The 22,868-nt window shown below is 50.4% G+C and overlaps 7 protein-coding genes across 7 annotated transcripts; 3 read left to right on the top strand and 4 right to left on the bottom strand.

Annotated features, from left to right (window-relative positions):
* The first annotated feature begins 3 nt into the window (after positions 1 to 3).
* On the top strand, positions 4 to 718 carry M430DRAFT_248158 (hypothetical protein). The gene has a single exon (XM_024865137.1). It carries the CDS (start codon positions 136 to 138, stop codon positions 616 to 618), a length of 483 nt encoding a protein of 160 aa, XP_024720278.1. The 5' UTR covers positions 4 to 135; the 3' UTR covers positions 619 to 718.
* Positions 396 to 3,328, bottom strand: M430DRAFT_59195 (hypothetical protein). Its single transcript, XM_024868780.1, has 3 exons — positions 1,243 to 3,328; positions 904 to 1,182; positions 396 to 722 (listed from the first exon to the last, which is right to left on the bottom strand). The coding sequence occupies exons 1-3, from the start codon at positions 3,016 to 3,018 to the stop codon at positions 705 to 707; spliced, it is 2,073 nt and encodes a 690-aa protein (XP_024720277.1). The 5' UTR covers positions 3,019 to 3,328; the 3' UTR covers positions 396 to 704.
* A 173-nt stretch (positions 3,329 to 3,501) lies between these two features.
* Positions 3,502 to 4,126, bottom strand: M430DRAFT_35445 (hypothetical protein). Its single transcript, XM_024866743.1, has one exon. The coding sequence runs from the start codon at positions 3,964 to 3,966 to the stop codon at positions 3,676 to 3,678; it is 291 nt and encodes a 96-aa protein (XP_024720276.1). The 5' UTR covers positions 3,967 to 4,126; the 3' UTR covers positions 3,502 to 3,675.
* A 1,492-nt stretch (positions 4,127 to 5,618) lies between these two features.
* On the top strand, positions 5,619 to 13,416 carry M430DRAFT_141141 (hypothetical protein). Its single transcript, XM_024862697.1, has 3 exons — positions 5,619 to 6,205; positions 6,260 to 6,490; positions 6,549 to 13,416. The coding sequence occupies exons 1-3, from the start codon at positions 5,909 to 5,911 to the stop codon at positions 13,281 to 13,283; spliced, it is 7,263 nt and encodes a 2,420-aa protein (XP_024720275.1). The 5' UTR covers positions 5,619 to 5,908; the 3' UTR covers positions 13,284 to 13,416.
* A 1,370-nt stretch (positions 13,417 to 14,786) lies between these two features.
* M430DRAFT_103138 (hypothetical protein) lies at positions 14,787 to 20,551 on the bottom strand (the record flags this gene model as incomplete). The annotated part of the gene is made up of 3 exons (XM_024860846.1): positions 14,787 to 20,118; positions 20,170 to 20,365; positions 20,431 to 20,551. 3 exons carry the CDS (start codon positions 20,549 to 20,551, stop codon positions 14,787 to 14,789), a joined length of 5,649 nt encoding a protein of 1,882 aa, XP_024720274.1.
* A 330-nt stretch (positions 20,552 to 20,881) lies between these two features.
* M430DRAFT_122409 (hypothetical protein) lies at positions 20,882 to 21,738 on the top strand. The gene is made up of 3 exons (XM_024861848.1): positions 20,882 to 21,010; positions 21,059 to 21,293; positions 21,343 to 21,738. Exons 1-3 carry the CDS (start codon positions 20,896 to 20,898, stop codon positions 21,359 to 21,361), a joined length of 369 nt encoding a protein of 122 aa, XP_024720273.1. The 5' UTR covers positions 20,882 to 20,895; the 3' UTR covers positions 21,362 to 21,738.
* M430DRAFT_103708 (hypothetical protein) lies at positions 21,602 to 22,640 on the bottom strand (the record flags this gene model as incomplete). The annotated part of the gene is made up of 2 exons (XM_024860879.1): positions 21,602 to 22,103; positions 22,165 to 22,640. 2 exons carry the CDS (start codon positions 22,638 to 22,640, stop codon positions 21,602 to 21,604), a joined length of 978 nt encoding a protein of 325 aa, XP_024720272.1.
* Positions 22,641 to 22,868: the final 228 nt, after the last annotated feature.

Here is a 22,868-nt window from a genome sequence, read left to right as displayed (position 1 = left end):
CTGGCTGGGACCGCTGGGTTTGATTAATACCTATCGGGGGGGAGGCGGGGAGGTGGTTTTGTTGTGGAATTGGATATCGAAATATTGAAATACTGGACAGAGACCTTGGAGTGAGAGAGATAATGGGTTGGTTATATGAAGGATAGAGATGGAAGTCAGAAGTTAAGAATTGACCGACTGACTGATGGCCGTCGCTTGCTTATGTGGATAGGTAACAAACATGGTTCGTTGTCGAGAGTGGGGATTCTTTTCTTTTATCTACACGTTGAGCAATTATATCTGCATTTCCCAGTGAAGACAACAATAATAAGCCCCAGATGGGAGAGCACAGTGTATTTATTGTATGAGCTAAATCTACATCGACTGACTACCTTACTTAACCACGCTCGCCTGTTCTTCACAACCCTACTTACTTATCATACCAGTGCTTGCTACTGCACTGCACTGCACTGCACTTTGACGGGGAAAGGAGAAACAAGAAAAAGAAAAGAGAACAACTTATACAACCCCCCTCTCCCAGAAAAATACGGACGTGGTGGTGGCACGAAAAAGGGAGAAAAACAACAGGACGAAAAACGCCACTATGCAAGCCAGCAAGCAGTCAATCAAGTCCCTTAATATCTCTGGACCCCTTTCTCTCTCTCAACCCCCCTCCAAAAATTACGCCAACGAGCTAACACAAGCCCACTGTTGGCTTTTTTTGTCTATGACCACACATCCTCCTAATCGTAATGTCAGTATGTGCTTGCTTGCTTTGCTGGGAATGAGGTGGTTGGGAATTTAAGAAAAAAAGCGGATCTGGAAGTCCAGAACCCCCCACCCTCGGCCAACTTCGACAGTCGGGTTCGGAATGCCGAGCGATATCTTTCGATGGGTGAAATGGGGAATGCAGAATCGACGTACCTGGTACTGGTTTGCTGAACGCATGCTCTTCACGATCTCTTCAGCTTTGGCATCCGGAATGCCCCGCTGCTCCGCCGTTATCTTAATCAACGCCGCGTTAACCTCGCGCGCCATGTTCGCCGCATCGCCGCAGACGTAGAAGTACGCCTTCTGCTCCAATAATTCGTTGACCTCCTTCGCCTGCTCAAGTAATCGGTGCTGGACGTAAACCTTGTTGGGCCCATCTCGAGAGAATGCGGTGATCAGCGAGAACTTATCACCTAGGGCATCTTCGTATTCCTAAGAGCGTTGTCAGGCATTTGTTTATCTTCTGGTCTCGCTTGCGATAAGTCTGCTTACCTTCCATTCCGATGAGTACAAGAAATCCTCGGATGCTTTTCGGCATCCGAAGAAGAGGAGGGTCCGGCCAACGTTCTGCCCAGCCTTCGCCTGAGCCGCTCGCTCTTGGATAAAGCCGCGGAACGGGGCGACACCAGTACCGGGACCAATCATAATAATAGGCTTAGAGGGATCCGAGGGAAGCTTGAAATTTGAATGTCTGACGTGGACGGGGACGTGGATACCATCGTACTTGTTTCGTGGACCGGTAATCTCGTAGGTGAGGCCATGAGGGTCCGGGTTCGCGACACCCTGCTGCTTCTGCATCAATGCCAGTAGATAGTTTGTGGTGACACCCTTGAGGGCGTCCCGGCCGGGGAGCTCGACTGATTCAACGACAGCGGTGATGGAGATCTTCTTCTTCTGCACCAGCGATGACGACGAGATCGAGTAGTATCGTGGTTGCACCTTGTTCAAGCCTTCAATCAAAGCAGAAAATGGGATGGCCGTCCATTGATCTTGGCCGCCGACCGCTTCCAATGCCTGAGCAATGTTGAAACATCGGTTGGTGATCTTCTCATGGAAGTAGTCCTTGTCATTTCCAAGCTTGGTCATCTCCGCCTTTGCCTGCTCTGTGGGTGCAAAAGCAGCCAGAGTAGCAAGGAATTGACGAGACACGGGAGCGCAGATTTCCATGTGGTAACGCACAACTGCATCGTAGGTCGTAGGCGAGGGGAAGGGAACCTTTGCAGTCTGCTCCAGGGGTTTGACGCTGATGACCTGGTCGCGCTTTGCAATTAGGCCGGTAACACGGAGGAAGCGGTCAACCTCCTTTCCGGGGTTGGTTGGCCAGACTGCGATATGGTCTCCCGTCTCGTAGCTCAGATTGGAGCCGCTGATATCAATCTCCATGTGCAAGCAGTTCCGGTCCTTGACGTTGAAGAGCTCTCGGGATTCGGTGATGGGGGCGATGTATGGGTTGTGGGCGTTGAAGGGGCCCTTGGCGGCGCCCTCGAGATGCATCTTGTTCGGCTCACCAAGGTAGACCTCGGGGGATTCCTTGGTCAGGTCCTCCTTCTCCTCAACCGTGAAGACGGGATCGTAGACAGCCTCACGCTCTTCGAGACCCATCTTCTCTGCCAGAGCCTTCCACATGGGGTCTTTCCAGGCGAGAAAATCTTCTTCCATGGTACCTGCACCGTCATCTCCCTCTCCTGCCGCTCCAATTCGCTGGGCACCGAGCTTCTCCAAGGCCTTTGTAACATTGCGTACCATAGAATTGTAGTGCTCGTAGGTGTTGTTCCCCAGACCGAAGGCCACGAACTTCAAGTTCCCGAGAGGCGGGTCGGCGGCCTGCGAGAACGAAGCATCCTCGGCGGTAATGAATTCGTAGAAGTCAACGGCATTGTCGGTCGGTTCACCCTCGCCGTAGGTAGCGAGAACAAACATTGCGACCTTGTCGTCGCCAAGGGAGTCCAAGTTGTCGAAATCGTATTCTTCCAAATCGGCGACCATGGTCTCCAGGCCGAAGCGGCTCTTGCCCTCCTTTGCCAGCCGCGAGGCGTAGTCCTCCGCCGTTCCAGTCTGCGAGCCGTAGAAGACGACGCAATTCTTGTTGGATTGCTCCATCTTCTCCACGATGTTGCGAGTCTTCTGCGGCTTGTTGCCGGCGGCGGCATTGCTGGACGTGGCAGGACTCTTGGTCACCGCCCAGTACGAGCCCTTGGTCAGGTATGCAATGGTGCCGAGCAGGAGGGCCGCCAGGACGACGATGTCCAGCGTGTCTAATTGTGCCATGGCGAATTGACAGTGCTGACGCGACTCGGGAGGGAGAGGGTAGGCAGACGCTGTGGGGGGAGGGTAAAGGAGAGAAGTGGCAGGGAGATTGCAACGCCCGAGGCGGGACAGGAGAAGGACGACGGCGTTGCTGGGAGGGGGGGTGAGAAAGCTGTTGGTAAATGGTCTTGCGGCAGAATCCTGAAGGACTGAGAGGAGTGGTGGGCGTTGGAATATGCAGTTATATGGGAATTTGGCCCGTCGGGTTGTGGCTACGGCACTGTGTTTGGATGGATGGACTTCGCTCTATTTTAGCGATTACAGGCCGATTTACTACGACCACCACTACGAACTACTACAATACAGGACAGAACTGGCACAAGTCTGGAGAGACGGTTCGTCGCTACCCCGTACCCACTCGACGGCCCAGCGAGAACCTATACGTGGTCTGTTCTGCGGTAGCCAAGGGAGGAGCTTTTTCTGGCTGGGTGGGTTGATTGGCTGATTGGCCAATTTTCTGGCTGAGGGGGGGGGAGGACGGGAGAGACTTTGTGGAGAAGACAGGAAAGATAGGAGAGGCAGATTGGGGAGAAGACAAGAAGAAGGGATAGAATATCGCAATTACAACATGGCCGGGGCCGTAAGGGGGGAGAGAAAAACTGCCGACAGAACAATGCATCAGCTGCATTGTGCTTGAAGCTTTCTTGTTCTAACTTCTGACCTTCTTCTACATTGGAACCAGTAAACCAGCACAGGACCAGCACCAACGTCCCACCGGAAGGATATGTCCTTGTCCGTATGACTGCTCCATCTTGCTCTGTGCTGCGCTCTGCTCGGGGGACCTCGGTGAAATCCGGCCGCCGGAGAAGGATTCCGCAGAAGGGCGAAAAGACGACGGGACTCGGGAGGGAAGTCAGAGGCGGAGAGGGGGAGGAGACAGCGGGCGGAGAGCGCGGTGGCAGTTGGCATTGGGCGGATTAGGGCGGACCCGGGGGGAACCTACAGTTCTACGGTGCTCGCGTGTTGTGGAGAGAGGCACGGGTGGTTGTAGTGGGCTCCCGTAGGTGTTCTCTGTTCTCTGTACTTCTACAGCTTCTTTCTTACGTTGGACAGGAGGATAGGATAGGCGAAGATGTATTATATACTCTCTCACTGCTTACTACTCACTGGTCACTGCTTACTACTCACTGCCCACTGCTACTGCGTACTGCTCACTACTCACTGCTTGAAGACTGTCTCAGCCTGCCTTCTGCTCTCTCCCTACGTGCTGCGAACCACTCCGATCCAGTGAAACAGTGTGGAGGTGGGCGGGGAAGTCATGTGATGTGGGCTAGTCCCCTTCCAGCCCCCGTCTTACGTCCCCGCCGCGTCGACATTCCTTCTTCTGCCTTCACCGCCCACTCTCCGCCTGTTCTTGCCCACCCACTCTCGGGGCCAATCCCACTTACGAAGCCGAACAGATTCAGAAGCACCCCGTACGGCAGATTCGTGCCTGAGGACACAAGCCATCTCGAGACTCTGGTACCTCAGGATTCAAGGCACTACTATCTGTCAGATCTGGATACCTTGGAGCTGAGGCAACAGTGGCTTTCACGTGAAACAAGATAAAGGTACCATCCCAACACAACATCGACCGTTGGAACGGGCCCGCTTCGCTTCGACGTAGCCGTTCATGAAGCATCTGTACAGCCCGCCGTAGTAGAGCCAAATATCACAGTTCAACGTTTTTATAAGAATTCAACCTGCGTTCTCTCTTCATCTTCTATATGGTCATAATCGTATCAGAGCTTTGTCATTATGATTCTCAAACGGCCAGAAGGATTAAGATGAAGTACCTTACCCTAGGATAAGGTAGATTACGGAAAAGCAGAAATCTAATGCGGCCCACGTGATATAAACTTGACCTCAGAGGTCCTGTAGCCGACAACTTGCGCAGGTACGGGATATATTTGTACCTAGGTACCTAGGTACAGTATCCTCAGTAATACCATCTTCCCGGCCTGCCAAGGTCGTAAGATCCCTCCTGATGGGTTGCATATCGGACGGTGTAGATACTGTAGATTTATAAAAAAAAGGATCTGCGGTAAATACCCAAAGTCACGCTCATGACAGGACCCCTTTCCACTCGGCTGGGATCCTGAACGCTCAGGCCGTTCTGTCATTGGCTGCTGCTTTGCGACTGCCGCCCTCGCCGACGATTATTTACTTGCTCCCTATATGCTTCACGACGCCGAGCATTCACACCAAGAGCAGAACCGCCACGAGAGACAGGCGCGTAAGCCTCCCATCAGCAAGCATTCTTCCGCGACCAGATTCCCATCCCTTGTTGCCCGACCATGGATCCCTCTCAGCTCCGCGATACGTAGCGCAAGGCTTGTGACTGTGGAAGATGGGTAAGCTCTACCTCTCTCCTTGCTTCATCCTGCGGGACCTAGGTTCTACACTCCCTGCTGTACCCTCCTGGGCCTCTGTTCGACGTTCCACGCGGGACAGCCCAGACGGAGCTATACGAGGCCAACCAGCTCTTGAGCAGCACAAGCCTTTTAGAGCGCCCTCAAACCTGTTACACACCCCCTGCTGACATTGCCTCACAGCCCAATCACCACCACCAGACCGTCCCGGCGAGCGGTTCATCAGTACCAGCCTTTCCCCGGTGGATATCGATGTTTGGAATGCCACCGTGAAGCCCTTGACCTCGAACCCAACATCGCCCGCAGGCCTTCCGGCGAGAGCGACTTCGTCAGATTCGCCATCTCAGGCGCCGCTTCCCAATCCCTCACCCCGTCTGATTCCCGACAACAGCAGGTTGGCAGAGTCGAAGACACATCATCGACAAACCAGTATTGTTCATGGCATACAACATTCTAGGAATGGGAGCTTCGCCAGTTCCTCCAGCCCGTTGAGTCCCCAGATGATCGCAGCCGCTGGCGGAGAGAGGCCTGATGTATCCAATATGGGTGACCCATCGTTTGCGTCTGGCTTGGCCAGTATGAGCAGCGGCGCTTCCTTCAGTTCGAATGCAACACTGGTCCCCGAACGAGTATCTTCGGCCACGGACAGTCATGCTTCGTCACAAAAGAGGGTGGAGCGGGTGCTTAGCAGTAGGAGCCGGAGAGAACATGGGCACCATCACTCCCACTCGAGACATCACCATAAGGAAGAGCTGAAGACGGTTGGGGAATATGCCCTACATGTATTATTCACATCGGTCAGTCCTTTCAATATGTGCCCAATGCGGGCGTCGTAATAACCCCCGCTGCAGTTCATCGCGCAAGCCGAAGAGAAGATATCACAATGTATCACTGTGCCTCTGGATCCCGAACCGCAGATAGAACAGATATGTGGACCTGGTGTAGACCCTACCTTCGATCAGTTGATATCCGCGCTTGGCCATATCGCAAGCCAGAAGCCCAAACCCCTAATGGACTCGATGATGTTATGGCGCAAGAACAAGAGTGATGCTGCCAGTGAAGCCCGTATCCAACTCCAACAGGTATGTTATAGCTGATGAAAAAGCCATTTCTGAACCCCCTGGCTCATAGTCCTCTCAGTCGCGAGGCCATGTCGTGCCTGGCCAAGTCCCCCGCAGAAACACAGAGCCACTACATGTGCATTCGAATCTCGCAGATGCAACGGCGATGCATCCATTGCCCTCTATTGCCGCACGCCAGGAGTTCGTTGCCCAAGCCGAACGTCGTTCCACGGTCTCGATATATATCCTGTGCCGAGTTCTGATGGAGGTCATTGGCCAGAGTACCCTGTCATGTATCACACCCGAGATGGAGGAGAAGCTTGAGGGTATTATTTTTGGGCAGTTGAAGATCGCTGATATAGATCAACTCAATAGCTCGCCCTTAAAGATGGCGAATTGGTTATTGTTCAGCCAATTACTTGGGGTCATGAGTGAGATCAATTTCGAGAGCGTGACGGACCGCTTTATTGCTGATCTGGAGAAGTCGCAAAAGAGCTTGGTGGTCAAGAGCCCCGCGAATCGTGAAACCGAGGGGAGAATGGAGCTCGTTTTGGGGGGGATGAAGCACTTGCAAATTAAGATATACCCGGAGGAGGCATGGGATCAATCCTGCGATTTTATGATTTCTCTCAGCCGCTTCTTTGCCCGATCCCATGGCCATCGTCTCAAATATGCCTACTGCCAGGCTCTCGAGATCCTGCTCCTCCCGGTTGCTGCAAAGGCAAACACCGAACTGAACATGCCGAAATGGGGAGAGGTGCTTGCAACTATTGGTCCTCGTCTTGCGTCTATGTATGCCAAACCCCGTCACTGGTCTGTAGCCTTCCCATTAACTGCGACTCTCCTTTGCGTCTCCCCAGTGGAGACATTCTCGAGTCAATGGCTACAGCTTGTGCTTCCCCTCCAGCCGAAATTCAAAGATCGCTTCGCTCGTCCAATATGCCTGCAAGTTATCTCCCGGTTACTCTGGACATATCTTTATCGTGCCCCTGATACGCTCAATGTCACCATAAAGAAGCTGGAAGACGTCCTCAAGCTCGTCTTTCCTGCAGGAAGAAGAACATATATCTCTACAGATCCGGCCATCGCAGATCCGCTTCTACAAATAATTCGGATCATTGGGTTTAAGCATCAAGATTTTTGTTTTCGGACAATAGTCTTCCCTCTAATAAATGCCGATTTATTTGCGTCTGGAAGAGAGCTGAAAGTGGAGCAGCTGGAGCCGGAGAAGATGGTCATCGGCATCAGGGCCTTCCTTGCTATAATGAGCGACCTCGAAAAGGGGGAGCAAGGTCGACCTCCGTTCCCACAGCATTATCAACCTTTGCCATCCTATGACAGAACACCCGCCTCGCCCATAATGACGGCTCCGCGGAGCCCCGTGATACCTCCAACCGTAACCCCAACTCGCGAAGATCGTCTGTCTCGGCCTGTACTCACGAATGCTCTTGGCGATGTCGCAAAAGAGTACTATACGCGCTTCTGTGAGATTTTAGGAAAGATCACGATCATCTGCGATAACACCTTTGGAGGCCAAGCTGTTTTGGATGAGAAATTCAATAGCCCGGCGCCTAAAACCCCTATCGCGGAGACGTTCAACTTTGCCCGCCGAGATGACCACCAAAGCCCATCTGAACAGAAACAGGGATTTTATGAACTTCTGCACGTTGCGGTCCAAGCTCTGCCTCGCTGCCTCTCTCCCGATATTCCTTTCAATTCGCTGGTCAATCTCCTGTGCACTGGTACGGCTCATGTGCAGTACAACATCGCTGAGTCGTCTGCACAGTCTTTGAAATCTATTGCGAGACAATCACATGCTCAGCAGGTCACAATTGGATTCGCGCGATTTATTTTCAACTTCGATGATAGATATTCGACCATGTCAGACGGTGGCATGCTCGGATCAGGCCATATCGAAAGCACGCTGACCCTGTATGTTGAGCTTTTGCAAATTTGGATCGAGGAAATCAAGCAGAAGACGAAAGAGGCTGCCGCTGATACCTCGGAGGACGCCAACATGGATAAGCGTGGGATGCAGTTGGATCTTTCCGGAATATGGGCTCATGTCGACGAAGTTGAATCTCATGGCTTCTTCTTCCTGTGTTCTCAGTCACGGAGGGTCCGGTCATTCGCTGTGACGGTTTTGCGCCTCATCACCGAGTTCGACACCGCACTAGGCAAAGAGAACAGTCGACTGATCCATATTCTCGAAGGTGATTCTAAGCGAGTGATGGATTTCAATGACGAGCAGCTGTCTGTTGCAGAGCGCAGCAGATTACAGATAGGGATGAGTAAGAGCAACTCTCAGAGCGCTCTTATCGAACTCTGCAGCAGCGAGGTTTCCTACGACACAACGTTGTGGTTCAAGATATTTCCAAACCTCATAAAGATCAGCTACGATCGTTGCCCATTTGCCGTTACCCTTGGGCGCGAGTTAATATGCAACCGGATTCTCCAAATGTACCGGGGCATTCTTGCCTTGTCGGAAGCCCCGAGAGGTCCGCAGTCCAGTCCATTCGACCGTTTTGAAACAGGCGGCGGTCGGGTGCTCTCGAGATGCTCAACTACTCCACCCGAGGTGTTAGTTGAGCAATGGAAATTGTATCTCATTGTTGCTTGTACAACCTTAAGTGACAAGGGTGGACAACAAAGCGCGCCACAAGTAGGCCAGCATCTGCGGAGAGGGTCAAAGCCCATTCAAACACAGGAAAAAATTACCTCTGCTCGGTCACTTTTCAAGTATATCATACCTCTACTATCGGTTGGGTCAGCCTCCATACGGGAAGCCGTTGTCCTTGCCTTGGGGTCAGTTAATATTAATATCTATAAGACCTTGTTGGAAGAATTACAGGGAGCCGTGAGCCGATGCAACGATGATGCAAGGGCGCGTATTCACCAGCGCACTGCAAGTGGTCCCAGGAGGAATAGGAGGATGGACCTGTTGCGAACCGAGATCACGCACGTCTACCGCCTCACATCGCACTTCCTAAAGGAACCAGACATATATCAAGATGATTGGATCTTGAACAATCTTGTTATGTATACGAAAGATCTAAAGCTATTTCTAATGGACGATGAAGTACAGATGGACTGGGAGTTCCAGAAGCTTCGTCGGCATTACTGTGGTTTGATGGAAGAATTGTTTGAAGGTATCAATCGGACGAAAGATCCATCTCGCTGGATGACATTCGAGTCTAGAAAATCATCTTTCGCTCTGATGGAGGATTGGTGTGGATATTCTCCCAATCAAAACCAGATCCGTCAAAGGGAGGATAGTATGAGACAGTCGATGATCGATCAGCAATCACTGAGAGAGAGAGGGACTGTGACCGCTGCAATGGAAATCGAGAAGAGGAATCTCCGGACCGCAGCACTGAGTGCTATGGCTGCATTATGCGGAGGACCAGTTTCTATAACCATTGAAAGCAGGGCCAATTTACAGTTCGATATTCGGAGAATGCTCTCGTGGATCGACACTATTTTTAATACTGGAAGCGACCGGATGCACGTCATTGGTAGACGAGCGCTGAAGAATCTGATCGTCCACAACAAAGATTTTACCTATCTGATGGAGCATTCAATTTCAAGATGCTATGTGGCGGAAGCATCGAAGGTCCTCGAGAGCTACTTCGAGGTTGTGACCCAGGTCCTGCTCGAACACCCTGATTACCCGATGCCATTCTGGAAGTTATTAGGGATCGGGTTATATATGCTTGGAAGCGAGCAGAGTGGAATTCGGTCTAAGTCGGCACATCTCCTACGGGCACTTGAGGAGAGGCAGCAGCGGAGCTCGAAGATTCAAGATTACGACATAAGCATTTCCGATAAGACCAAAGCAGTTTACAAGCTTGCACAGTTCGAGATTTCAAAACGCCTGTCGAAGCAACATTCAGAGCTTGCATTCCTTATTTTCTCGGAATTTACCGCCTACTTCAAAGACTTACAGCCGGGTTCGCAACGGAACATGGTTGCTGTTATACTGCCATGGATCCAGATTATAGAGCTGCAGGTCGACCCCAACGGTGGACCAACAGCCCAATCATACGTGCTTCTTGCGAATCTATTTGAGATCACGATCAAATCAAGCAGTACGTTGCACAACGAGGTTCAGGCCTTGTGGCAAGCACTCGCAACAGGACCCCATGCCGGAAACGTTCAGTTAGTCCTTGACTTCATCATGTCCCTCTGCCTCGACAGGCGCGAGCAGAATTTCGTTGAATATGCGAAGCAGATAGTAGTTTTCCTCTCAAGTACCCCGGCTGGTGTGAAGGTCGTCGAATTTCTGTTGATGCAGATAACACCGAAAACGATGATACCGAACGAGAAGCGTGAGCTTATCCCCCCGCCTCCGGACGCAATAAAAATGCCTTATGTTGCAGAATTATCCGAGGCTCTACCCGTTGGAGCCAAACAGGCCGGATTATCTCTTGGGCAGTTATCCCTGATTCTGTTGGTTGACTTGATGGTTTCTCCCGTCCAGCTTGAGCCTGAGAAGGTGCCATTACTTCTCCAGGTAGTTACAGTATTGTGGGATCATTATATTCCGCTGGTCCAAGAGCAAGCTAGGGAAATGTTCATTCATCTCATACACGAGTTGGTGATATCAAAGATTGATGATGAACAGACGGTCCCCACAAAGAAATCCATCGAAGATTTCATCGAATCTATCCGTCGCCACGATACAAAGGTCATCTGGGCATACGAAGACAACAACGGAAAGGTTGGTGACCACGACAACAAAGTCCCTGCTGGGATGGAACTTCTCACCACTGAAGCCGTCAAGAATTTCGAAGTTACCTATCCCGGGATCCAGGAGCAATGGGCTAAGTTGTCTTTGACTTGGGCCACTTCTTGCCCTGTTCGCCATCTCGCATGTCGATCTTTTCAAATCTTTCGGTGTATACTCACGTCCTTGGACCAATCTATGCTTGCGGATATGCTAGCAAGACTATCAAACACAATTGCGGATGAGGACTCGGATGTTCAAACATTCTCGATGGAGATTTTGACCACTCTCAAAACCCTGATTTCCAAGCTAGACCCGGCGGATCTGGTCAGCTTCCCACAACTATTTTGGACCACTTGTGCGTGTTTGGACACGATCAACGAACGCGAGTTCCTAGAGGCATTGGGCATGCTGGAGGAGTTGTTGATGAAACTCGACTTACATGACTCTACTGTGCGTATGCTCCTCGCGGAAGGACGACCCCCGAGATGGGAAGGTCTTTTTGAAGGCCTTCAGCGGCTGGTTTATAAAGGACTTAGATCATCAGTATGTCTTGACTTGACGCTCACGACACTCAACAAGCTTGTACTGCTCCCAAGTGATGACCTCATCGGCGACGATAGCCGTTTACTCTTCGCGGTTCTGGCCAATTTCCCGAGGTTTCTACACGCAATGGATCAAGAATCCATTGACGAGGACAGTGCTGCAACTGCAAGCATATTAGCAGAAGTAGCCGACGCCCAAGGCTGCAGGACTATTTCGAGGGCTCTGAGTGGCTTTGCAGCGTCGCGATACCGTGCTAGCAAAGACTTCCTCAATCAACTAGTGTCAGCCATCCGCGAGTCCTTTTTCCCTCAATGGGAGTATGGCAGCCTGACATTCCTCATGGGGCTTCTAACCAATAGCATTCCGTGGTTTAAGCTGAAGACGATGCGTATACTTTGTGTTGTGATCCCCGACATCGATATGCGCAAGCCGGAGATTGCATCTCACGGACCGGATTTGATTTCGCCACTTTTGAGATTACTACAGACAGAATTCTGTATGCAGGCTTTGGAGGTACTGGATCAAATCATGACGATGACCGGTACTTCTATGGACAAGCACCACTTGCGTATGAGCATGACCAAATCGTCCTCCAAAGCAATTCGGAAGGAATACGAGCGAACACAAAGCTTATTTGGCATTCCGGAAGAGTCGGGGTGGTCAATACCTATGCCAGCCAAGCATGCAGAAACCACGAGAACCAACGTTCATGCCGTCTTCTACGTGTGCCAGAGCGCAGAGAACATGGATGCCGAGACCCCACCTACAACCGAGGTCGAGTTCCATGTCGATGACTTCCAATATGGGTATTTCCCCGCGACGGAGAGAACAGAGACTATGATGTCCGACGAGGGACGTGGTGATGGCCTCATTGGCGACCTGGTGATGAAGCTTGACAGTCTGGACGATTTCTTTGAAGACAATCAAAGTCCGACCAGCGATGGTCGATCGTCGAGGACTATTACGGAAGCAGGCTTTTCCGGTGAGGGATTGGAGTCGGGGGCACAGCTATATGATGAACAGACACTACCCATTCTCCACCAGTCGCTGGCTCAGGCATCAAGCACCTCGTCCTTTCAGAACGGGTTCGCGGACATGCGGCCGCCAACACACGTGAGTCGGGACTCCAGCTCCAACGCAATGAATCCCGGCGCCTTCAATCTAGCTGTCTCAGCCCGGCCCAGCATGCATTCCCGTTCCGTGACCTCGCCCTCGGCACCCGCTTCCTTCCAAGGCAATGTCACGATGTACATGTCGGATGAGGATTACATAGAGGAAGTCTTCTCGGACGGCGATGAGGAACGCGCTCCGACGGGAGAGGGCTCCTTCTTCTTGGAAAACATGATCAAGCCCATAGCGCAAGGCACGAGGTCCGGAGTGCGAAGACTGACTGGCGGAAGATCGCGAGATAACGAGAGGCTGAGGGAGAATCTGCGGGCGGATCGCAGAGGGTTATCGCAGACGCCCAAATCACCCAAGGTGCCCAGGGTCCCAAGCGCGTATTTACAGAAGCCCCCGATGCCAGGGGGTGAAGGAGTGTAAGATAGATACTGTTGGAACATTGATCAGTTGCTGTCATTTTTTCCCTGGGAGGAATAAATGTTCGATTTATCCATATGCGGGCAGATATCTGGGTGGCGTTTACAGAGATCGTGGTTTGTACCATAAAGGCATTAAATGATATCATAAATATATTTTGTGAATATTGAGTGTATGTGTTGAGAGTGTATACTTCCTTTGCTAGGTGATTAATGTACTGTCGAGGGGTGAAAGGAGAGGGGCAAGAGGTAAGGTATCTAGTTGTGTGAAGGCCAATATCCCTAGTGTGATGGATGAATATCACATTCGCACTCTACTTGTAGTCCAGGAGATCCCAAATTACTGGACACCTACCTATGTATATATAGCCAGCCTTGCAAGCAACCTCTTACCTTCTTTCTATCGCTTCTTCTGTCTTCTGTTCTGTATCTACTATATTATTCTCATCACCGTTTCCTTTACGTTTCCAATCTCACTCGACAACCCAGCAAAACCAAAATAACTAAACAAAGAACTCGACTTTCCGCATGTGTTATTATCTTGATGACCATCCTCCCCCGGGAAAAAAAAGGGGGGGTGAAAGGGGGGGGGGGGATATTAGCAATAATTCCGTAACCTTTGACACTCCGAGGATTCCTGACACTATTTGTACCCAGCCAAACTCCCCCACCCACCCACCACCACTCCAAAATCCAACTCCCCCCTCTCTCTCTCTCCAAAAAAAAAAAGGCAAAAAAAAAGAGAACTGCCCATTCACGGAATCGAACCGTGGATCTTCTCATATTCGCGAATACATACACATACGAGTGAGACGCTGTACCACTACTGCACCTCTATTAGTCTGGGATTTCACGTACGGTATAAACAAAGGAGAAGGGTCTATACGTACAGCCAAACGGGCAAACTACGGATGTTTGTTTGAATTTTATGTTTGTTTTTTGCTGCGAGGTTTGGGGGGTATTTATGCATATGTGTGTGTGGGGAGTTTTGTTTGGGGGAGTGGGGCAGAAGGGAGGAAGAGGGAGAGGAAGGGTTGCTTTGTCTTTTTATCTTGTTTCGACTTTTTTTCTTCTTTTGATCGGTTTTTTTCAATGGAAAGGTCGCATTGCGATATGATTGATCTCTTAATCAATCTAGATGTCATTTATCACGTATAGTATGGATTCTATAGTTACGTCGTGCTTCAGTCGACACGACTTTTAACTTACCTAACTTAACCCACTATCTGATCCACAGGTCACAATAACACATACAGAAAGTCGAGGGATGAGTTCAATGCCAATAAAGAAAACCCAAAGGCCCTTTGCTGACCGTTTATGATTGGATATTATATTATATTTGAAAATACAGTATTGTACAGCGATTATGCCCTGCCATGCCATGCAAGTGAACGGTGCCAAAAAATCCGAATCTGGCAATAATGTACCTTGAGTTCCCGACCCCCAGAGACACCGAATATGTAGTGAGAATGATGTAGCACCCCGAAATAAAAGCCACTTTTTAGTCTCATGCTAGGTCGTCAAAGTCATCGCTATCCACGCTTGCCCTCTTCCCTGCCCCCTTTGGTTTGCCACGTGCCCGAGAGGCGGAAGATGATCGAGCTCTCTTCTTTCGTCCACCTGGAGTACTAGAAGGCTTTCTCTTACGACCCCGTCCACTGCCTGGCGGATCCAGGGTTTCATTATCCTCGTCATCACTTGGCGTGGTGAGCCGAGTCCTTCCACCGTCGTCATCTGCCTCAGCAGCAATCTTGAAATCCTGGTCCACACTTAGGAGATCGACGAACGCACGGCATTGCTTGAGCATGCTTTCTTCTGATTCAAGCGCAGACATTGTAGATGAAACCTGTTCCCAAAACTTATCGCCGTTGATAAAAGGAACTTTCACTGGCGCCTTATTTAGATCCTTGGTGGCAGCTTTGCCCTTGCCCTCGCGCCGATTTGTCGTAAGTCCATATTGACGTCGAAGGAAAGTGCGAGCCTCCCAAAGGGAGGAGAGCATCATTGAAGAGGCTGTCAATTGGAGTAGGCGGGTAGAATCAATAGAAGGCTTGACTGGATGAGGCTGCCCGTTCTCATCAATTTCAGATGGCTCGGTCAAGCTGACATGAAAAACCTCCGTATCAATTGCATGGGCAATGCCAGTGCCAGTTCCTGCAACGACCTTTTCCATAGCAACAATTGCCGCCAAGAGCTCATCCACAGAGGCGTATTCAAAGAAAGCCATGTTTTCTATAATGAATTGAGAGAACTCGAGATGATGAGGAAGCTGTGCTATGTCCATTTTTGCGGGATCAAAATCAATGCGCGAGCAGAGATTCTCGAAAAATCTCTTGCGATTCTTGGCTTTGCTGATCTTTAGGACATCGATTAGCATGTATAGCTTTGGGGCGAATGGGTTGAGGGTAGCGCCATGTATATCCTTCACGACGTCGCGCTGGTATACATATGCAAGATGAACGGCGGGCATGTATTCCCTTTCGAGAATGGTTTCGTGTTTCTCATGAAGTGTTCGATGTCCGCGGAATGCCAAGTCGGCAATCTTAGGATTCTGTGAGGTTTCAAGAGCGATCAAAGGTGGCCCGCATTCCTTGGGATGAACAAGACCCTGGCGCGTGATGCTAACGATGAGTTCAGTGGCAAGAAGTGCTTGCTCGTCTTGACTTGCTAAGGCAATCCGAGTAAAATCCTTGAGAAACAGCTGCGCAATACCTATCGCAATACCATCACCCTGACCACCGCCCATGACTCCTAGCTTAGCGGTTGGGTCGGCTGCAGCACCGACTAAAGTCTCGGTGCCCGCTTCGGAGCGTTTCTCTTCTAGTAGCAAGAAGTCCTTGAATGCTCTCATAATGATCGCCTCAAGGACGGATTCCCTTGCACTGAAAACCTCCTTGAACGAGGTGCTGATATTGGCTGAAGAGAAGTTCTTTGGCCAGGATTGACAGACCATTCCAATCGCATCAAATGCAGCTTTCCTTACATCAAGGGGTTGATCAGGGGATGCAAATGGTGCAAATGTGTCTGACATAAGTTTTGCGACTGAATTTCCCTTCCAGGCTGGGAATGCATTTCTGAAGCTTTCATGCTGAGGATCGAGATCACAATGCTTGCCACACATTCCCGTGATCAATAGGAGCTTGCTGAGTTTGCGCACCAAATCGGCCCTAGAGGGATCCTTTAGATTGATGTTCTTCAGCTTCTGAATCCCAGTCAAGCTCGACAGAACTAGCCTTGTCAGATGCTGGAAATCATCAAGAACGCCGCTGATGATCCACAGGCATGCTACGACGTCATCGAGGATTGCTCTACTCAAGCGTGATACAGCTGGTATAAGCTCCTTTCTGACTGACGCAAGGAAGTTATTGTGCATCTTCGATAGCTGTGGGAGAACGTGGCGGAAGATGATAACTACTGATCGATAGATGGCCAGGTCGTCTCCACCGCCAACATTGGCTACATAAGGCTGTAAGAGTTGGACCTGCTCAGGGGTGAAAAGTTTGGCGTTGGATTTAGCGAAGATCGTGAGCACTTGCAAAGTATCACGAGCTGATGGGGCATTATTTCCTTCATTCGCTGGATTGTCGATAATTGTCTCGAACATGGTGGCCACAAGAACTTTGCAAACTCGAAAGTTCGCGGCAGCAGATTTAGAATCGTCGGATAGCATGTTCTGCAGGACTTTATCAAGCACAGTGGCGACGCCACTGCCACGCTGCACAGTCTTGACCATCAGAGCAACATGATCAGCAATTGCCAGCTTGAATTGAGCTGAACTATCCTCCGCCGAAGTTGGCTGATAGAATGGCGACATCCAAACCTCTTCTATTGTCAGGCGCGCTAACTCCTGGACTCCCTCATCATGGTCCGTGACTCGATGAAGCAGGGAATCAGCGATAGAGCTTCGAACTTCTCCGTTGGAATTCCTGAGATATATATCCTTCGACAACTTCATGGCGCGCTTGCGAACACCTACGCCACTGTCGTTGACTCGTTGTAAGATACTTGGGATCATCTCCTCTTCAAGTGCAGGCCGTAGGCTGATACATTTGCCAATCAAGCCCAAGGCCGAGTCACGAACTAGGACCGACGGGTCATTTGAACACCTTAACAACAAGTGCTTCACAGCGGGCTCCCGATCGAGAATTGTAGGGTCGGTTTCCAATACCTGGTTAACACTCTTCAAGCTCTTGCTTCGCACAGTTGCTTGTTCACTTGCCATAGACCCCAGCAGAATCGTGAGAATTCGTCCGAACGATTCGCAGAATTGCGAATGGAGCAGAGACACCGCGTAAGCAAGACGGGCATGAGAGGGTGTAACAGTATCAAAGCTGTATTCAGTAGATAGCCATCTCCTGTCGGTGATCATCATCCGCAGTCTGTAGGCCAGACGACCGTACTCCCGCTTCGTCTCCGCATGATCATAATCGTCATCGTTGGTTAAATCATACGTCGAGCAGATTTTGGATGCCCACTCAGCCATATAGAAGCCGACTGCACTGCCCAATTGAGGATCTAGAGAACAACGCTCGTCGAGAAACTCAAGCGATGTACGGAAAGGACCACAAGCCCATGATACCAGATCGGAAGGTGTGGCCTTCTTTTCCAGTGATGCTTCTGCTAATTTTGAGAGATATTTGCCTAAATCAGCGTCGGCATTTTCAAGAGTGCTGGCAGTCTTCCGAACGTGCGAAATCAGCTCTGAAATTGCGGCTCCCATCAAACCCAAAAGATCAAGAGCCATATTTTTGGCTGGAGCTGGAGTCTTGTCTCCCTCAGCCAGGTGAACCATTTTGAAGAGGAATAGGCGCAGTAACAGCTCGGCGGCTGGCCAGTCTGTAGAGTTCAGACACGTGATAAAATCCTCAACAAATAAGTCGAGTAGATTTCGATACGGCGCGTCACCGGTCTTGGTAGAATTCATGGCCCTGTTCACAATGAACCCCACAACGTAGGACGCATTCGACCTCGCGGTGTCAAGAAGTGGGGAGACGACATCTCGAAGTTCTTGAATAGCTGTCACCGCCTGCTGTTCGGCACGTGTCTCAGAAGTTATGGTCGGCCCCCCATTAGGCCCAAGATGACCCTCGTTTCTACCACTAATGCCATCTTCATTTTCTTCGCCATTAAAGGCCTCCAGAGCCTTGCGTCTCCGCTTCTCTTTAGAATCATCTGCCTTACTCGCACTTGTTTGGATAAGTCGCATGATTAGAGCCGAAACAAGTTGAATGCTTCCGCCTTCTGCAAGCTTGAAATGGCGAGCGCTCTGTTTTGTAACAGGGAGCTTCTCTAGGGAAGTCAAGATCTCATCAAAAATACCTTGTCGTTGCGATGGGTTATTGAGGAAAATCTGAGAGAGAACGTCCATAGCTACAACGCGGAGACCGTCAAACTTGGAAATTCCAAGAACCGAGTCTTTCTCGCTGTGAGCGTTCTCAACAAAGATCAAACGAGAGGCGGTGAATTCGAGGGTGTTGATGACGGTCTCAGAGAGCTCAATCCGTGCCACGAGGCTTGCCAAAAGTGATAGAACTCGTCGAGATTGCGTTAAGAGGCCAATGATAATTTTCTTCTGCGCGGAGAGGAGCCTGAACAACGTTGCTGAGGATCCGGAGCTGCGCATTTCAACAATTGGAATAATACAATTCTCCATTGCATTTTTGAACGCATTCAGGGCTACCTGAATTACATCCTCGTTGTAAAGTTGCTTATCTTCACGACCTCCAGCCATCAACCGTAGGGAAGTACGTGCAGATTTTAGGCCGAGCTCCATCATAGCGACTTGCTGCAATAGTAAATCCACCTCAGATTCACCCATGGTTTCGTCCACTCGTATATCGACGTTCTCGGCATCCTTCAGGGGACCTTCACACAATTTTTGCAGTCGTAGTAAGTCCTCAAGAGGAACTTGGGAGAAACGTCCTACTGAGATGATCTTTTGCAGTAGACTTTCAACCTTTGTTTGTGTCGCAATGTTGAGCCCAATTCCGTCATTTGTCGGGACGAGGAAATTGTTTGAAACTGCAGTATCCGGTTGGAACTGATCTTCAGCCTCGAAAATGTCCTGAAGGTACTCGCGCAGATTTCGAAATGCCAAATCAGCTTTTTCACGTTGGTCAAAGCTCATGGACACGTCCTCTCCATCAGCGCCTGACTGTTTCCTCTTTTTGGAAATATGTTGTGGTGTATCCGGCGACTCCGGCACAACACCGTACTCTTCTGGACGGAAAGTTGGTGGTAGATCAGGTATGACTATAGATAATTTTGAATTGGATCCAGGCTGGACTGGAGTGGTGACATGGTCCTGGGAAGCCGCCGGTGAGGGTAACTTCATCGGTGTTTGGGGAGTAAGATGGGTAGTATCTTGAGCAGAAGACCGTTGCATAGGTTGACCCACAGAAGAGAGAGAAGGCTGAGGGGTAGGATGAGGGGAAACATGGTTCTCAGGTTTGAAAGCGGGAATCACTACAGCGAAATTCGCATTTGGCCGGGGAGTAGAAGGCTGAGGGGTTGCAGCAGCTTTAACTTTCGGCTTTGAATCTGGAATTTGCAGCGTAACACTAGATGGGAGTTGAACCGTCACTGTAGAGTTTGCCTGGTGAGCTTGGTGATTCGCGACCAGAGGTTGTGTTTCTTGTGGTTTCGGTTTTGTTGGCTGTCTCTGCTTCTGAGATCCCATTCCACCGTTCATTGCTCGCAGACCGGGCGTTTCGGGGGTTGGATAGGTAAAATCAAAAGAGGTAGCATCGTAGAGCATTTGAGAGAACGGGGTAAGAGACATCTTGACGGAATTACTAGTATCCTGCTCGGTAGTTGTCTTTGGGGCCGTCTTGAATTTGCTACAACGGGGTCAGCTGGTGTCTTGAAGGTGAGCAGGAGGGAGAACTCACTATTGCGCTACATTTGCGGGCTGAAGAAGTTGTTTAAGATCTTGTAAGGTTTGTTGCAGCCTTTGGGAAGTTTGATATGGACCTGCAGCCTCGCGGTTCAAGCTTTCCAAACCTTGCCGTGCATCGTTACGTTCAGCCGCAGTCGAGAATAGTGAGGCAGACGAGCGAAGACCAATGGACGGGAGCGGGATAATATCTGATGTTGATATGTTCAGCAAATTGGACTCTTGTGCCAGTGGTTGTGAAGAGTGAGGTTGGTACCTGAATTGAATGGAACTACTGAGGAGAAAGGTGAGAATGGAAGCGCCTCATCCACGGTAGGTGGCCTTGACCTTGTGCGCCCCGATCCATTGTGCGCAGTAGTGTCATTAGGTCGATTCATGAACCCATTCTGGATGGCGTAGTTGTTGGCCTCCATCTCGTCTGTAGAGGTTCCGTGGGAGGTCGAGTTACCATAACTATGACCTAAGATAGGATACCGGGTGGTATGAGCATACTGAAACTCCTTGGCTCCGGTAGTTGGCCCCAGAAGGATCTTGAAAAGAGCGCGAGGCTACCTCAGGATGCTAGGTAATGACCACAGGTAGGCGTTGGTGTATCTGGCTGGACGTCGCGGAATTCAAGGCAAGTAGCCTTGCGCTATCTTTTGCTGACTCAGCAGGGCGTTATCAGAGGGGGAAAATTCTGTGACAGAGAGCCTCACCACACGCTCCAACACTTTTCAAAATGTCTGCAATTGGGACCCTTGTCTTTTGCACGGACTGTGGCAATCTACTGGATAGCTCTGCCGGAGACCACAATACGATCCTAATCTGCCACTGCTGTGGAGCACAAAACAAAAGTACGCAGGCCAAGATCTGAGATGATATCGAGACACTAATAGTCCTAGATACTGCCGCGAAGACCACTACAACTACTTCTACTCCATCCTCCTTCCCTTCCCTCTTGAGACAAAAGCGATCGACTATCCAGACGGTGGAGCGAAGTGATATGCGACAAACTGAGGCATGGATTCAGCAGTCTTGTCCAGAATGTGGCAGAGAGAAGGTTCGGTTTAGTGCTGTACAGCTGAGAAGTGCCGATGAGGGCAGTACAATTTTCTACACTTGCGATTGTGGTTATAAGTAAGTTCATTCGGGTTGAACTATATATCCCTATGCTAATGCCGTGCAGGTGGAATGAAAATAACTGAACCCCAACACCAATTTTCTGTTCATCCCAAAGTTGCCATGCTTGGTGCAAAGGGGTTGGACTCGCCAACACCCTGGTCATGATTACCTCAAGGGTGTTTATCGCACGCATAATTTATGAGGGGCCCAATGAGCTACTTTTGACGGCCCAAGCACTTTGGTACCTAGCATTCTACAAAACCAAAACATGTACATTTGCCCGAAACGCCAGCAGTATACCCCTCCCTCGATAGCACATGCTTCTATGCAGGTGTAGCCTCCGGAATCAATGCGTATTCAACCTCGCCAGCCTTCTCAAACTCCGCCATATCTAGAGCAACCACAACACTGTCCCTAACGACCTGCTCTTTGTCGTTCAAAAAACGCTTCAAGATATCCTCGACGCCTTCCTCCTCACCCAGACTGCCAAGAGCCTCAGCAGCTTCGTGTCTCACCATGCTCGCCTCGTTCACATCACTAAGTGCCGCAGTAAGGGCTGGAATGGAAGCTGGGTGTGCCAATTGCCCGAAAACAAAAGCAATCTCGTGTCTGAATAGCGCAGATGGGTCTGTGAGCCCTTTCGCAAGGGCTTGGACAGCCGGGACGGCTGTGGGAAGGTCTGGGGGTGACGCAAGATCTCTGAGCGCAAACATAGCCCTGTATCGCAAGAACAATGGCAATTTCGTATCAAGTAATGACTTCTCGAGATTCTCGATCGATTCGGACTGCTCACTAGGCGGTGCTGGGTCAATCGATGCAAAATCACTTCAGTAAACTGTCAGTACAATCTTCAAATGTGCCCCGACATGGAAATAGTATCATATACCTCTTTCGTAATTTCTCCGCCTTTCTCTCCTCTGAATTCTCCCACTCGATTCTAGCGACAGCCAGTTCGCACGTCTCGCGGACCACTTCCACCTCATCCTTAGCATCCCTCAACTGTTTCAGGACGTCCAAACTGCCCATATCCCCCAGCGCACCTAGCGCTTCCGCCGCCTCATGCCTACACATAGAATCCTCCTGTTTATTTTCCAGCACGGCGCGGAGGAAGGGCACCGCAGCAAGATTTCTGCTCTGGCCAAGACAGTATGCGAGCTCGTGCTTGAGGAGAGCCGAGGGAGAGCTGAAGCCTGCCGCGATGGCGTGGATCGCGGGCAGGGATGACTGGCACGCAAGGTGCTTGAGGGAAAACAGGGCGCGGAAACGGCGTGCCAGAGGCTCGGATTCGGAGGTGAGGACTTTTTGGAGAGTAAGGACTGTGGGGTCCGGAGAGGGGACTGGGGAGGTGGCTGAGGGTGCCATGTTGGATTCTTAAAAGATGGGCGATTCGAACTCGTTGTAAGTTGCGAAGATAATATTGTGGTAAGAAATTTTGATTTGGAGGGGCAAGCGGGGTCAGGGATGGCTTGTATTTCATGGATACTTGTATATACATAAATAATAGATTCTCGCTAAAAACGGGCCACGTTAAGATGGTTCTATGGTGTAATGGTTAGCACGTCGGATTCTGATTCCGGAGATGTTGGTTCG

This window comes from Amorphotheca resinae (assembly GCF_003019875.1).
Source record: "Amorphotheca resinae ATCC 22711 unplaced genomic scaffold M430scaffold_7, whole genome shotgun sequence".
Taxonomy (NCBI): domain Eukaryota; kingdom Fungi; phylum Ascomycota; class Leotiomycetes; order Helotiales; family Amorphothecaceae; genus Amorphotheca; species Amorphotheca resinae.
Note: the sequence above shows the minus strand (reverse complement) of the source record. Positions and strands in the feature narration are given on the sequence as shown.